The 15239-nt window shown below is 33.7% G+C and overlaps 1 protein-coding gene and 1 pseudogene across 1 annotated transcript in view; both read right to left on the minus strand.

Moving 5' to 3' along the window:
- The window catches only part of RPS6KA6 (ribosomal protein S6 kinase A6), a 189577-nt gene that overhangs the window by 39366 nt on the left and 134972 nt on the right, over positions 1-15239 (minus strand). Inside the window, 12 exon segments of the mRNA XM_053579038.1 lie at positions 1455-1561; positions 1564-1612; positions 2886-2975; positions 5688-5777; positions 5779-5811; positions 6672-6802; positions 7416-7518; positions 8273-8331; positions 9060-9120; positions 9123-9156; positions 9350-9420; positions 14923-15065. Coding sequence (XP_053435013.1) covers positions 1455-1561; positions 1564-1612; positions 2886-2975; positions 5688-5777; positions 5779-5811; positions 6672-6802; positions 7416-7518; positions 8273-8331; positions 9060-9120; positions 9123-9156; positions 9350-9420; positions 14923-15065 — 971 coding nt within the window.
- On the minus strand, positions 11276-13683 carry LOC128577464 (probable ATP-dependent RNA helicase DDX20; annotated as a pseudogene).

Genomic DNA, 15239 nt, shown 5'->3' on the forward strand with positions numbered 1-15239 from the left:
ATAACTTTTAGGCCAAGAATTCAAGACCAGCCTGGGCAATGTAGTGAGTCCCTGTCTCTACATAAGATACAAAAATTAGGTAGGCATAATGGCATACTCAGAACCTCAATTACTGGGGAGACTGAAGCAGAATAGCTTGAGCCCAAGAGTTTGAGAGTCGCAGTGAGCTATAATGATGCCATGCTATCCAAGGAAACAGAGTGACACTTTGTCTCAAGGAAAAAGAAAAAGAAAAGAAAGAAATGTAGAGCTGAAAAAAATTCTGAAATTCCCTATGTTATGATTTCTCCCCTACAACTATTCACTTCATTTAATCTAAGCTTACCTTTAATCAGAATTTTACTATACTGAAAGCTTTTTAAGGACAAGAACCAAGTCTTACTTGTGTTTGATTCTGCAACATCTTTTACAAAGCCAGACATGTGGAAATGCACAATAAGTGTCTGTTATTAATTTAGTTAACTGATGTAAGAACTTGAAGGTTTACAAAATAATAAAGATGATGTGCTTATCATTTTCCTTCTTTCAAAAATTTTGGTCTTGCTTTACTGTAAAAAGTGTTGATAAAAACAACCAAGGAATTAAATTATAATAGAAGTAGTCCTTTGTCACTATACAATTCATTTCAAAATATTGAAAATGTACTCTATTAAACCACATACAAAACTGAATACTAGCTTACTTTTATTACTTATCAAAATGGCCTATGTATAATTTTCACAGTGTAAATTCAGAATTGTCATTTTCTATTGTTTATTTTTCGGTTGGAACATATCCACTATTATGACTTATTCAAACATATAAAATTTAAAAATTATTTTTGACTTTTTTCCTTGTAAAATTATATATAATGAAAGTTGACCTTTTTTGCAATTCACTTCATTTGCCTCCTTTATTAAAAGACAGGAAGCAAAATAACAAGCCTGCCCCTCCACCACAAAATTTAATACATTAGCACATCAAATATTTAAATATATATTTTTTTACTATATTTAGGGGAAGTTAGCAGAGTTCAAAGTATACAGGGGATCCATAAATAGGACACCCTGTATAGTCCTCTTTCTGCTAGAAATTTATATGTTAGGTACTGTATAATTTGAATAATATTCTCAGTATGTCTTTGGGTAATTACTTTGTTTCATTTTTTTAGTTTGATTAGGTTTAATAATTTCAAAATAAAATTTAGGTTCATTTATATAATTCAAACCACTTTTAAAACTAATATCACATATTCTATTAAATTGGGGCCAATAGGCAGAGAGAATTAATAAAGCATTATCCAATATCCTAAATTCATAACCTTCACTACATTAGGAACTTTATTAGGATAGTCTCTACAAAAATATAAGTGACAGACAAAAGAAATTTATTTTAGGTAGCATATCATGTTCTATATATAGTTTTATAAAGAGTTAGGTCCAAGAATTGAAAGGAATAATATGACTATAACTTACACCTTGACAATGAAGATAGTCAACTGTCTGAGTTATTACATATAATACATCACTAGCCTCTCATTCTGAGAAACATTTTTGTTTGAGAATACGATCAAGTAGTTCTCTCCTTTCACCAAATCCATAACAAAGTAAACATATCTACCATCATCAAATACCGAAAAAAGAATGAAGTTTTAAAATGTAATTATTTATAAATCTAAATGCTTAAATTGTATTTTCTTTTTATTTTTACTAAATCACAGCTATGTACATTGATATGATCATGGGGCATCATTCACTAGCTTCACAGACCGTTTGACACACTTTCATCACACTGGTTAACATAGCCTTCCTGGCATTCTCTCTGTATTTTCTTTTCTATTAAATGTCTAGTGTTAAAAAAATTATTCCTATATGGTTAATGTAGTACAAGCTGTACTGAAGGTTGGATCAGTTAAACAACCTACACCATCCTAAGAGACCATGCTAAACATATAATTGTATTAATTCTTCAAGTTATAGGTTATAGTTCATTAGATAATGAAAATGAAAAAAAAAGAACTTTGTGCCTCTCAAATGACATATACTTCATTTTTTGCTGTATTATAGAAACTTTTCCTCTGTAACAGTAAGCTTCCTTCTGAAATTAAATACATTATTTGTTTTAAATACCCTTCCCTTAGTCCATTATCTGACATAGTGTCTTAAATGTTTGTTGAATTCAAATAGTATATCAAGGAGTATTAAATAAAAATATTTATACTCTTTTCACTCAGGGGATTTGTGATATTCACACGCACATATGTGTATATATATACACGTGTGTGTATAAACACATATATAAATATATGTACATCTTAACTATGGTTTAAAGATTACAAATTAAAGTGCATATCATAGCATTGGAAATTGATCAATATGGCTAATTTTTCTGCGTTCTCTAAAGAGAAAAGAACGTTATCTTCTTATGTGAAAAGTCAGCATTCAGTTACATCTATTAAGTAGTATATTCATTTTATAAAACAACAGACTAATACTATTTTACTCAAGGAACAATCCATAATGCCACATTCAACTGCTGTGCAATAAGAAAAGTAAAATCTTCAAGAATTTGGCAGATTCCCAATCCTCTGTATCTTCTATATTTATAGTACTATAGAATAATAAATGGTGCTAGTTACAGTGTTAACTAGTTAACCCACCAGAATATATTTAACTAATCAGGACATTCTCATTTATCAACTATCTTTCTTTGCTTTTTATATTCTGTAAGAAGAATAGGAGTGTAGAATCAGGAAAAAACAATTGAAGCAGCTAATGTACAGATCTTGGGATTTTTGTGGCATGAAATTAAATATATCACAGATATACAAAGTTTAAATAAGAAAAATAAAGTTCCAAGCCATAACTTCATAAGCTCAGCTGATGCCTAGATTTTAAAATACCTACATCTTTTAAAGTGATAATATTGGGATGTTGTCTATAGCGCATCAAAATTTCAATTTCTTCTGAGGGATCTTGCTTACTTTTGTCAATGATCTAAGAAATAAGAGAAAATTCTCAGAGGACAAGAAATTTTCTCTGTCTAAAAATGAATGAAATATTTTCAGTTTGGTTACGTTTTTAATCAAATACTTCTTTTAACATTTAAACATTTCCTACAACTAAAACTTAAAAGAAAAAGGTAAACCAGAGTACTTTCTTTAACATTATATCCCATTTCACTGAAATTGTACTAAATGATTAAGTGATCCCAATGTGACTGTATTGTCACAATTGCTCAATTGCTCAATATTAACACACTGCATTAAAATAAAATTACTCAGCCATAAAGAAAAAAAATGGCAATCTAGTATGTTTTGTGACAACCAGGATGGAACTAAACTAAAAAATTCTTTTTTTTTATTAAATCATAGCTGTGTACATTGATATGATCATGGGGCATTATTCACTAGCTTCACAGACCGTTTGACACACTTTCATCACACTGGTTAACATAGCCTTCCTGGCATTCTCTCAGTTACTGTGCCAAGACACTTACATTCCACATTTACCAAGTTTCACATATACCCTTGTAAGATGCACCGCTGGTGTAATCCCACCAATCCCCTTTCCTCTACCCACCTCCCCTCTCCCTCCCCTCCCTTCCCCCTTCCCCCTATTCTTAGGGTGTAACTGGGTTATAGATTTCATGTGAAAGCCCTAAATTAGTTTCATAGTAGGGCTGAGTACATTGGGTACTTTTTCTCCCATTCTTGAGATACTTTACTAAGAAGAATATGTTCCAGCTCCATCCATGTAAACATGAAAGAGGTAAAGTCTCCATTTTTCCTTAAGGCTGCATATATTCCATGGTGTACATATACCACAATTTATTAATCCATTCGTGGATGGATGGGCACTTGGGCTTTTTCCATAACTTAGCAGTTATGAATAGGGCTGCAATAAACATTCTGGTATAAATATCATTGTTATGATGCGATTTTTGGTCTTCTGGGTATATGCCCAGTAGAGGGATTACAGGATTGAATGGCAGCTCTATTTTTAGATCTCTAAGTGTTCTCCATATCTCTTTCCAAAAGGAATGTATTAATTTGCATTCCCACCAGCAGTGCAAAAGTGTTCCCTTTTCTCCACATCTGTGCCAACATCTCTGGTCTTGGGATTTTGTGATATAGGCTAGTCTCACTGGAGTTAGAACAGAATACAGAACCAAGAGATGAATCCAGCTACTTGCCATTATTTAATCTTTGACAAGCCAATTAAAAACATTCAGTGGGGAAAAGATTCCCTATTTAATAAATGGTGCTGGGTGAACTGGCTGGCAACCTGCAGAAGACTGAAATTGGACCCACACCTTTCACCATTAACTAAGATAGACTCTCACTGGATTAAAGATTTAAACTTAAGACATGAAACTATAAAAATACTAGAGGAGAGTGCAGGGAAAACCCTTGAAAAAATCGGTCTGGGTGAGTATTTTATGAGGAGGACCCCCGGGCAATTGAAGCAGCTTCAAAAATACACTACTGGGACTTGATCAAACTAAAAAGCTTCTGCACAGCCTAGAACACAGTAAGTAAAGCAAGCAAACAGCCCTCAGAATGGGAGAAGATATTTGCAGGTTATGTCTCCGACAAAGGTTTAATAACCAGAATCCACAGAGAACTCAAACGCATTAGCAAGAAAAGAACAAGGGATCCCATCACAGGCTGGGCAAGGGATTTGAAGAGAAACTTCTCTGAAGAAGACAGGCGCGCGGCCTTCAGACATATGAAAAAATGCTCATCATCTTTAATCATCAGAGAAATGCAAATCAAAAAATTCTTCTAAGTAAAATATCACAAGAATGGAGAAACAAATACTTGTACTCAATATTATATTAGAACTAATCAATCTCATTAATACCTAAGGGCACATATGGAAGTAAATCTTTTTTTAATTTTTTAAGTTTTTATTGAGACAGAGTCTCACTATGTTGTCCTCGGTAGAGCGCTGTAGTGTTGCAGCTCAGAGCAACCTCAAACTCCTGGGCTCAAGCGATTTTCTTACCTCAGTCTCCCAAGTAGCTGGGATTACAGGCACCCACCACAATGCCTGACAATTTTTTTTATTTTAGCAGGCCTGGGCTGGTTTCAAACCCACCAGCCCTGGTGCATGTGGTCAGCGCCCTACTCACTGAGCTCCAGGTGCCACCCTGGACGTAAATCTTAATGAAAATCAATTTGGATGAGAGGGGAGGTAGGGATTGGTTAAATTTACACCTATCAGGTGCAGTGCACAATATCTGGGTAAAGGGCACACTTATAACTTTGACTCAATCTTTAAAAAAACAAAGCATGCAAGCAAAACACATATCCCCTAATTTCTGAAATTAAAAAAAAAAGAAAACAGCTACAAATGCTATGAAGTAAATTTTAGGATTGATGAGGATATTGATTACGGTTTTGGTTACACAACTATAACCACCTGTCAAAGGGTGGCATTGTACACTTAAAACAGTGATTTTATTGTGTATAAATTATTCCATGATGAAGCTTATTTTAAAGGCTAAGAAATTATTAAAATGCAAACAAAAACATTAAATATATCGTTCCTCCAAAATAAAGCCATGAAAAGAAATTCAAAGTGAAAATATTAAGCCTTAGCTCATCATCTTTCTTATCTTCATTTGTTCCACTATGTCTGTCAGTTAATCTATCATTTAAATTATATACATAAAACAAAAAAAGTAAGGCTCAGAGATAATACCTTCACTGCAAATTCCATGTTAGTGGTTGCATGTATGCATCCCTTGCAAATAGAATAGGAGCCAACACCAATATCCTCTTTCAATTTGTATAACTTCACCAAATTCTGCAGCATTTCCATTTATCTGTTTTTTCAAAGAAAGCAAAATACTGAAGAGAATGAAACATTTTCACATTTTCTGTTTTTTGTCCTAAATGTACATTCATCTTACATCTTAAAAGAAATCAAGAATAAATCATTCTAAAGAAGTTTTTAACACGTATAAATGGTTTCCAGTGGTTCTCAACCTTCCTAATGCTGCGGTCCTTTGATACAGTTACTGTGGGTCACAACCCACAGGTTGAGAACCACTGGCTTAAACAGATTCTAAACCAATCTTAAAATGTAGGCTTTCAGGATCCCCGAGGCCAATATAATAGATCAACTAGTTTATACAGTAACTTTACATTGCATTTATAATAGACACATAAATATAATTAAAGGTTATTACTATCAACTTGTTCTCAAAATATATAGAGAAATATTTAATTCATTATTATATTAAGATTAAAAAAATAGTTAAAAAGCACTTTTTCAAAAAAGTATTAAAAACCCAGTGGCCAGGTCTAATGACTCATGTCTATAATCCCAAAACTTTGGTAGGCCAAGGTGGGAAGATCACTTGAAGCCAAGAGTTTAAACGAGTCTGGGCAACATAGCAAGACCTCATCTCTACAAATATTAAAAAAAAAAAAAATAGCCAGATGTGCTGGCCTGTGGCTGTAGTTCCAGCTACTGGTAAAGTTGAGGCAGGAGGATCGTTTGAGCCCTGGGGTTTGAAGTTGCAGTGAACTGACTGCCATTGCACTATAGCCCAGGTTATAGAGTGAGACCTTGTCTCTAAAAAATAAAAAATAAACATTAGCAATAACTGAGAGAAATATTAGTAATTATCCCCTGATTATTATATCCCTAAACTAAATAATGTGATTAGGTGGTATTTACCTGAACGATTGGTAATACATTTGAACTTGTGTTAGAAGTAATTTTATGTTCTTCTGCAATAGAAGTTGCAACAAAGCTGAATCCTTTGAAGAGCTGATGAACATTAGCACTGGCTGGCAAACCAGGAGAATCTAATACTAAATAATTATATTTAATTAGAACTACACTGTAATCTATGGCATAAAATGTCCTATGTTAAAAAATATAAATATTATCATCTGATATATTATATGTTTGCTTTATTCTATATTTTCTGCCTCCCACCACTCATATACATGTTCCATTTGGTCAGTAATTTTTGTCTGTTCTGTTCACTGCTATATCCTCATTGCTTAGGTTGTAATAGTCATTCAATATTTGTTGAATGAAAGCACAAAACACATGCCACTAAAAGTAAATCACATTAAATTCTAAACTGTAAGAATCACAGTAATACATTTCATGTTTGACTTCCTGCCTCATACTCTGTAAATAATTACCATGTCAAAGAATTTATAAAACAAGAAGAGGAAAAAAAGAACAAAAACCTGCCACCCTTTTCTCTAGTTCCTTCTTGTCCTATATTTCTCATTTAAAGCCTCTACTTGACAGGTGTCCAAATAATGTTGTATATAGGATTCATACTTCCAGAAGAGCAAACCAACCCTCTGCAAAGTTATCATTCTTTTAGTTTTTACTTAAGAAGTTTATTTTTTAAAATCTATTAGAATTAAATTCTCAATTTTACACATAAACATACACTACCTTTAGGTGTTTTTGCAGTAAATTCAGGATCAAAACAAAAAGTGTCATCTGGTTTTCCAGAAGCAGGCTTAAAAAGAGGTTGAACTTCTCTTTCATATAATTTCCAAAAGAAACAACAGGGTAACATAAAAACATATTAAGGATTTTAAAAATCATTGTGCTTTGTAAGGTAGAACAGAACATAATATTCACATTTCTTAATAAAAGAAATTTGAACTTTCCATAAAAGAAATTTGAACTGGCTTCAAATACCTGTTAATAAATTATAAAATTTGAGAGATAATATTCAAAATCTAATCAAGCCAAGAAACACAACAGTCATGCCATAAGTTTCATTTGTAAGAAATAATGATGCTCAATTTTAAGTATCAAAAAATGACTTGAATTATTGTTTATAATATAACCATACAGAATATACCACAATGTTGTCATGCAGAAGCAGTAATGCTCAAGGTTATCCAAATCAATGGACTGTTTTCAAGAAAAATATTTCATCTAAAATATTGTACTTAACATGAGACTATACAGTAAATGTACTGCTTAGGGCTCCTTTGATAGAATGCAAAATTTTAGTCTTGTCTAACAATCTAACTTGCTAATATTTATATTTTTTAAAGGCATAGAGTACATTTGATATGAAAGTCTCTTTTCTTCTGGCAAAATTTTCTTTTTGAAAAGCTCATGGTCTATAGTAAGGAAAAAATTAATAGAGAATTACTTTAAAGTAATTTTCATTCACTGAAATACATAAATATTTCACTGACATCTAAATTTAAAACAATGCACATATTTATTCTTCAGTTTTTTGCTCTTATTCGTACAAGGTTAATCAGTAACAAATGTTCTATTCAACTTACATTCCAGTCAATACTTTTAAAAAAAAGATGTCTTTTGATTTCCTCAACTCCTTCTGAACCTATAAAAATGGAAATAATTTTTTATTGGTATGGTTTCTTTAATCTTGATCACTAGTTGTCAGGCTCTTTATAAACAAAATATACACATTTCACAGATTCCTTGAAAAGAAAAGTCTAGGATTTCTTATCTGGTATTTTATAAATTTATCTTTTCATATTTCTATGATTAAAAAACCCTGATGTTTGTATTTAACTACAAATGGCATCATTAAATACTAACATGTCTCCCAAGTGAAATCAAAATGATGTTCAACAGAATGTTAAAATTTAAGTACATTTGATTTTATTTGTAATTTATCTTATGACCTCATATTTATATGCCAAATTAAGAGTACAAAAGAATAAAGTGACACTTAAATTTTAACACAGGGCATAAATAGGGAAAAACTACCAGAAAGTGGTTAAAAAACAAGTAGTTTGAGAAATATAATATTTACTTTTTTGAGACAAAATAATTATCTTCAAATACCTAAAAGGATTACCTATACAAGTGAAAATTTTGTGAATTACTGCAAAATAGCTAATCCATGTTATGTACATAATAATGTATGTTAAACAGAAGTTTTAATTAACTGGCCAAATTTATTTTTAAATCATGGACATAATAGAACTTACTGTTTCAGGACTGAAAACACAAAATGAAGAGTTCCAGGTATAAATGAATAGAAAACAGAAAGATATAATTATCCTTCCAAAAGTATAGTACAAAGGTTAAGAAAATAAATACGCAATCTATTTGCTGGATTCCTTTTGAACAACATCCTTAGAAGACTTTGTGCCTCTCCACTAATCCACTAAGAAACTGAGGCATCCTAAGTTTTGCTCTGGAAAAGAAGATTTTAAAACATTTCACTTAAATCTAGCAAAATTTCCAACAATAGCAAATAATGTTTCCTATATGATAGGAGAAGGGAAAAAGTATAAAAAAAATTGTGATGAATTAAAACAATAAAATACATTTCTCAGAACAAAAAGCAAAGAATTTTTTTTAAAGAAAAATATAGTATTTACACTTACTTTAATATCATATTCATAGTCTCATTTCTGTCTTTACCTTGAAATGGCAGAGTGCCAGTAAGCATTTCAAACTAAAACAAACAAAAAGAAAATCTCACAGTCAATTTAGCATAACTTAGAATATATAATAAAATTATTTTTGAGAAAAATGAGACTTGTACTAGATGATCATCGAATCATGCAAGATCTACATGATAGTGGGCAAAAATGGTTCTAGCAAACCACATCACCTTAGGACATACACATGTACTTCTGGTACCCTGGCACATGAAACCAAGCAATATTTTTATGTTCTAATTTTGCTAAGTGCTCAAAGTCAAAGTAATTTGAAAATGCACACAAGGCATTTTCTTTTAAAACACTGATGTGCCTTTTAAAGCAAATGTTTAATAATAAATGAAAAGGAAGCACAAAGCTCTTTCAAATTCATACATGTTCAAGAAAGATTTAACAATTCTCATTCTCCTTGCTCCCCTCCAAACAGAAACTAATGAAATAGAGGCAGAAGATGCAGAACACACTCACATGTGCCAGTATCTTTATAAAAGAAAAATATTAAGACAGTTTTATGCAGCAGAAGGAAAACATTTCCCTAATGAGATATGACCGAAGTATAGATAATTATGGCTGGGCATGATGACTAATACCTGTCCACGTAATCCTAGCACTCTGGGAGGTTGAGGTAGATGGATCATTTGAGCTCAGGAGTTTGACACCAGTTTGCACAAGAGTGAGATCCCATCTCTACTAAAAATTAGAAAAACTAGCTAGGCATTCTGGTGGGTGCTTGCAGTCCCAGCTACTTGGGAGGCTGAGGCAAGAGGATCGCTTGAGCTCAAGAATTGGAGGTTGCTGTAAGTTATGATGCCAGGGTGACAGAGTAAGACTCTGTCTCAAAATATGTAGATAATTAGAACATTAAATGATGGTATAAAAATAAAGACCATAATAACTCATTAAAGACATGTTTTCATATTTCTATTATTTAAATCACAAACTTAGACTCAATATGGTTTTGGCCTCAGTCTTCTACTCAGTTCTCTGAACTCACAAGCTAAGTTAGCTTATTCATTCAATTATCTCTTGTACCCTGATGTCTCCAAAATCTGCTGCAACAGGCTTAATCTTTCTCAAGCTCCAGTTTCTGTTCCAGAATTTTTAGTAATGGTTCATCACCAGGGACTAGAGGGGTAAAGGTGAGAGAGGCAGGGAGAGGAAGAAGAAGGGAAGGATACTGTGTGGGAATAATAATTTCCCTCAAAGAAACTAAAAGTTGAGCATACATAGTTTATAGCAATAAGGTCTCCAAATTATGTTGATTCTCTCTCTACTGCCCTTCCTTATTTATCAACCATCTAGCAGTTAGTCACCTATAGTAACCTGTGCAACATGTTAAAAATAAATTCTTTCCCTGCTTCCAAAATCAGCTTTTCTTTCCAGCTATCTCTTTTCTACTAACCTGCCATTTTTTTTAAATCACCTAAAGTTCATAAATTTTTGGTATCTTAATCTTCCCCTTTATTTTATCTGTATCATTTAATCTGATACTAAATTTATTTTTTTTCAAATTTCAACTGTTTTTTATTTCTTTTAAGTAAACAGTGGTATATGTTGTCATTTTAAATGTTTATTTTGGGAATATCATATAGAAAATGGCACCCTAGGATCTTTAGTTCTATGTCCCAAAAATTCTTTCAAGAGTCTGATGAAATTTTTTAAAAAATTCTTGAAAAAACAAATATAATACAACCCGGCCTAAATAATAACAATCTGAAAAATAGTAGTATCCCAGTGGGAAGTCTCAAGTCTTTTCATATTCCTCAAAAATGCCACTATATGCCATTGTACTACAGATCAAGGATGATGGCTATCCAAATGTTAAACTATCATTTGATAGTTCCTGATAGACTCAGGTATATCCTATAATTACTGGTTACCATGCATCATTTCCTATAGATAAATGGTATTCATGTGATAGGCCGCCATCCAACTCAGATGTCTCTGAACATTCCAATAATATGACTGAGATGCAGCAGCATAACATTCTTGCCATACCCTGTAGTAAGCTCTCCAGTACTTCTCATAATCCTGATAGGTATCAGAAAAACTTAGATGTATTTCCCTGTAACAGTCACACCAACCATCTTCTTAGGGTTCTGTCTGTAATTCAAAGGAAAACCGCCTGGGTAGGTTTCTCCAGCTCTGCTTAGCTGTCTGGTTAACCCCCTCTTTATGCCTTGCCTTTGTCTGGATTTCAGAGGATTCCTGATATTCCTCTAGATTTGGGGTGTCATTTCCATTAGAGGTTGTTTTAAAGAGACATAACCATTCACAGGAGCAGACTCAGAATCTTTAAGCTAAGGATCTGAAGAGCCTTCCAAGTATGACTTATTTCCTTTTCTCTGGGATAAAGTCCTCCAGCTGTAAGAATCACTGCCACTCTCAGAGTCTCCAGTTTGGCTATTACTTGCCAATATCTAGACTCTCCAGTAACTCTATTTTTCACAAAACCATTTTGAGATTCACAGTCTGATCCCCAGGACCTGTATAGTGCCTAATGACTTCCACAGGTTTCTATAACCCTTTTATAATATAGTGTTCATAATCCTCTACCAATTATGGCTAATGGGTTTTAAAGGATAACAGACAAGCAATTTTGGGAAGTGACACTAGTAAAGCATCTGTGACCTGGTGCTGACTGTTGGTAGAGTTCTCAACAGGGGCCTGAACAGAACTCTTCAACTGCTCATCCGATTGTAGTTCTTTTGGAGACACTGCTTTTTCTATGACTCCACACTCTGAGTGGCTGTTCACAGGAAGTTTTTGTTTGGTATTATTTTTTGATTTCACTGATTGTGCAGATACAGAAGTATTACTAGAAGAAGCCAAGTGGTTACCATGAGCTTTCTGAGTCTGAAAGGCTCTCTTCATTTTTTGAATTTGCTTTTTTAGGGGCTGGGTAGGTACATTTGCTAAGCCATAGGTATGCACAGCTGCTTTCAACTCCACATCCCAATCCAAACATTCCTCCATCAGACCAGATGAATAGGCTCTGGTAAAGGGAGAAGATTGATACTACATTTCTGAGCAACTTTCATCATTACATTTTCTTCTTCTCCCCAGCAACAGTAGGTCACCATCAGTCCCAAGGTACCAAAATGGCTAGCTCTGCCAATCCAGTGCATGTATGTCTCCCAAGTCCAATGGTACATCCAGATTTACAACCAGATTTACCTCTGCATCAATCCCACAGGAAGTCAAATCTGTGGAAATTAAGACTCTGCAATGAAACTGCTTCAGTTTAGCCATAGCATCAAGACGCTGATTCTAATTCATATTGCCTGAAATACATTCAGCAGGAAAGCCTTTAGGAAGGGATATCAGCCAAATTTTGTGTTCTGCTGTGCAAATTAGAAAATATTAAAGCTTGACTAAATGGAATTCTGCTGAAAAGTTCCTGTAAATGCTGAGCCTTTTCTTCAAAAATCTTATGGGCCAAAGAATATGAATTGGCAATTTTGTAATACTGCTTCAAACCTATCAGACTTGAATCACTGGAACTCAGTCTTATGAAAGTGGGATCTCTCATGTACTTTATCAAAGCATTAGCCAAAAATTAAGGGTAAGTAGCTGACACCGACAACATCTGTTTACTGGCAAGAAAGGAAGAACAAATCCAATTAATTTTTTTCCTGGAAGCTGCCTCTTCTAATGGCATATCTGCTTCATCAATAATAAAGAGATGTGTACTGCCTAGGTTAAAATAGTCAAGTTCTGTAAGTTGTTTGATTCTGCAAGGACGTCCAACAGCAATATGACATTTTTTAACTCTGGTTTTGTCTTGTGACATTGGGGTCCCTCCAATGAAGATATGACATTCAAAGCCTTCCCTTTGATTCCAATAGCTGTAATAACAGAATGTATCTGTACAGCAATCTCTCTTGTAGGAGCCAGAATCAAAATAGGGGTACTCAAGTTTTCAAGAACAAGAGAGTCCAAAGCAATGGTGGAGAATACACAGGTTTTCCCAGTGCCAGATTTAGCCTGAACAATTAAATCAAGCCCACAATGCCCCAGCGGAATGGTCTTCAGCTGCACTAGCGAGGGTCTCTCGAAGCTGGCCGCCTGCAGCCCCTCCAGCACCGGCCATGAAAGAAGCAAGGACTCGAAGTCCCCGGTGCGGGTCAGTGGGCGCTGACGCAGTGAGCCCTCTGTAGGCTCCGCACGGGCCCAGGGAGTGGCTCTGGCGCTGAGACCTGCATGGCAACACGCTCGGCCTGCATACTGCTCGCCTCTGCCTCAAAGGCCACTGGGACTTCAAATGCTGCTGCCATGGTAGCTAATCTGCTACTAAATATAAACACTTCTTCCTTTGAAATGTCTTTAAAGTTTCCTCTTTTTCACTCTATAATCTTTTAATTGTCTTGTAAGGAGACATTTTTGGTCTTTCTGCTTCTAGTTTCTTCTATTTCTAAACCATTTATAAAATGCTGGAAGGCTAATCTTTCTAAAATTTAAATTTTCTCTAATTTCAACCCTGTTTAATAATCTACAGTAATTTCCCACTACCCACAGAATTATATGCAAATGCTTATAGGTTTTTTGCTTCAGTTCCTCCACCTTCATTCTCCACTAATCCAGTCAAACTGGTTTTCCAACCCTTTGCTAATATGATCAAAATACTCTCCGTAAATTTTATACATTCTTCAGTGCTTAATTTAAGTTCTGACTTTTCCAGTTTTCCTATATCAATTTGTATACACACCTATTATGTCTTCTGTGAACTCCTAAAGTACTTATTGACAGTTTATTAAGCTACTCCAATTGTTTCTCCAACAAGATGGTAGGTGTTCTTGGGTCTTGGAAAATACCAAGTATTGTACTTTGAATCAGTTCCTACCTACCACACAGCCCTCCATAAATGCCAGGCTAATAACAGGCACTTAATATACTGATGTGTCAGTGTGCCATTCAGTGACAAGTGGGCAAAATGAATCAAACTTCAAAAGAAAATTATATCTGATTCATCTATCATCCTACTGACTACTAGAAATTCTATGCTTAGTCTCATACCAAATTAGTGTACATTAAGCATCTACTATATGATCACTATGCTAGGTACTACGGGAGATGAAAAGGAGTGTGTGACATGATTCCCCTGTTGAAGGGGATTATAATCTTTCTAGGGAAGACTTGAAACTATAAAACATTATATGGTAAGATGTTAAGTTATATGATATATAATTAAAATACCATATAATTGCTAAACTCAGAATTCTGAAATCTAGAATCTGACAGATCTTTTTTTTAAGTTTCAAACATGAATATCTATATTCTACATAACATGGCTTGCATTTTATTTTCTCTAGTGATTTTAAAAGAAATCAGAACACTGAAACCCTAACTCTTACTGTATAGCAGCTAGCCAATCACAAGATTTAAATGTTAATCATGAATTATCAGAACTCCTTTCTTATCCAACTCATCTCAAAATTTAAATTAACATAAAATCCTAAGATAGGAATATTAGTAATATATTTTGGCATATACTATAAGAAAAAAATGCTACTTACCATAAGTACACCATATGACCACCAGTCAGCACTCTGAGAATGACCTCTTCTATTTACTACTTCTGGAGCCATATACTCTACTGTACCACAAAATGAGTAGGCCTTCTTTTCTTGATCTACTGACTCCTTACTGAGTCCAAAATCTATACAGTGTCTCACACACACACACACACACACAAAAAAAAAAAAAAAACTAAAAAACTTCAGTTGTATAGAAAAAACAAAAAAAAATCCAAAATAATATATAAAACATTAAAAATATTTATGGATAATATACAATTACACATAAGATAAAACCCTGTGGGGTGGCACCTGTG

Source organism: Nycticebus coucang, chromosome X (genome assembly GCF_027406575.1).
Source record: "Nycticebus coucang isolate mNycCou1 chromosome X, mNycCou1.pri, whole genome shotgun sequence".
Lineage (NCBI taxonomy): Eukaryota > Metazoa > Chordata > Mammalia > Primates > Lorisidae > Nycticebus > Nycticebus coucang.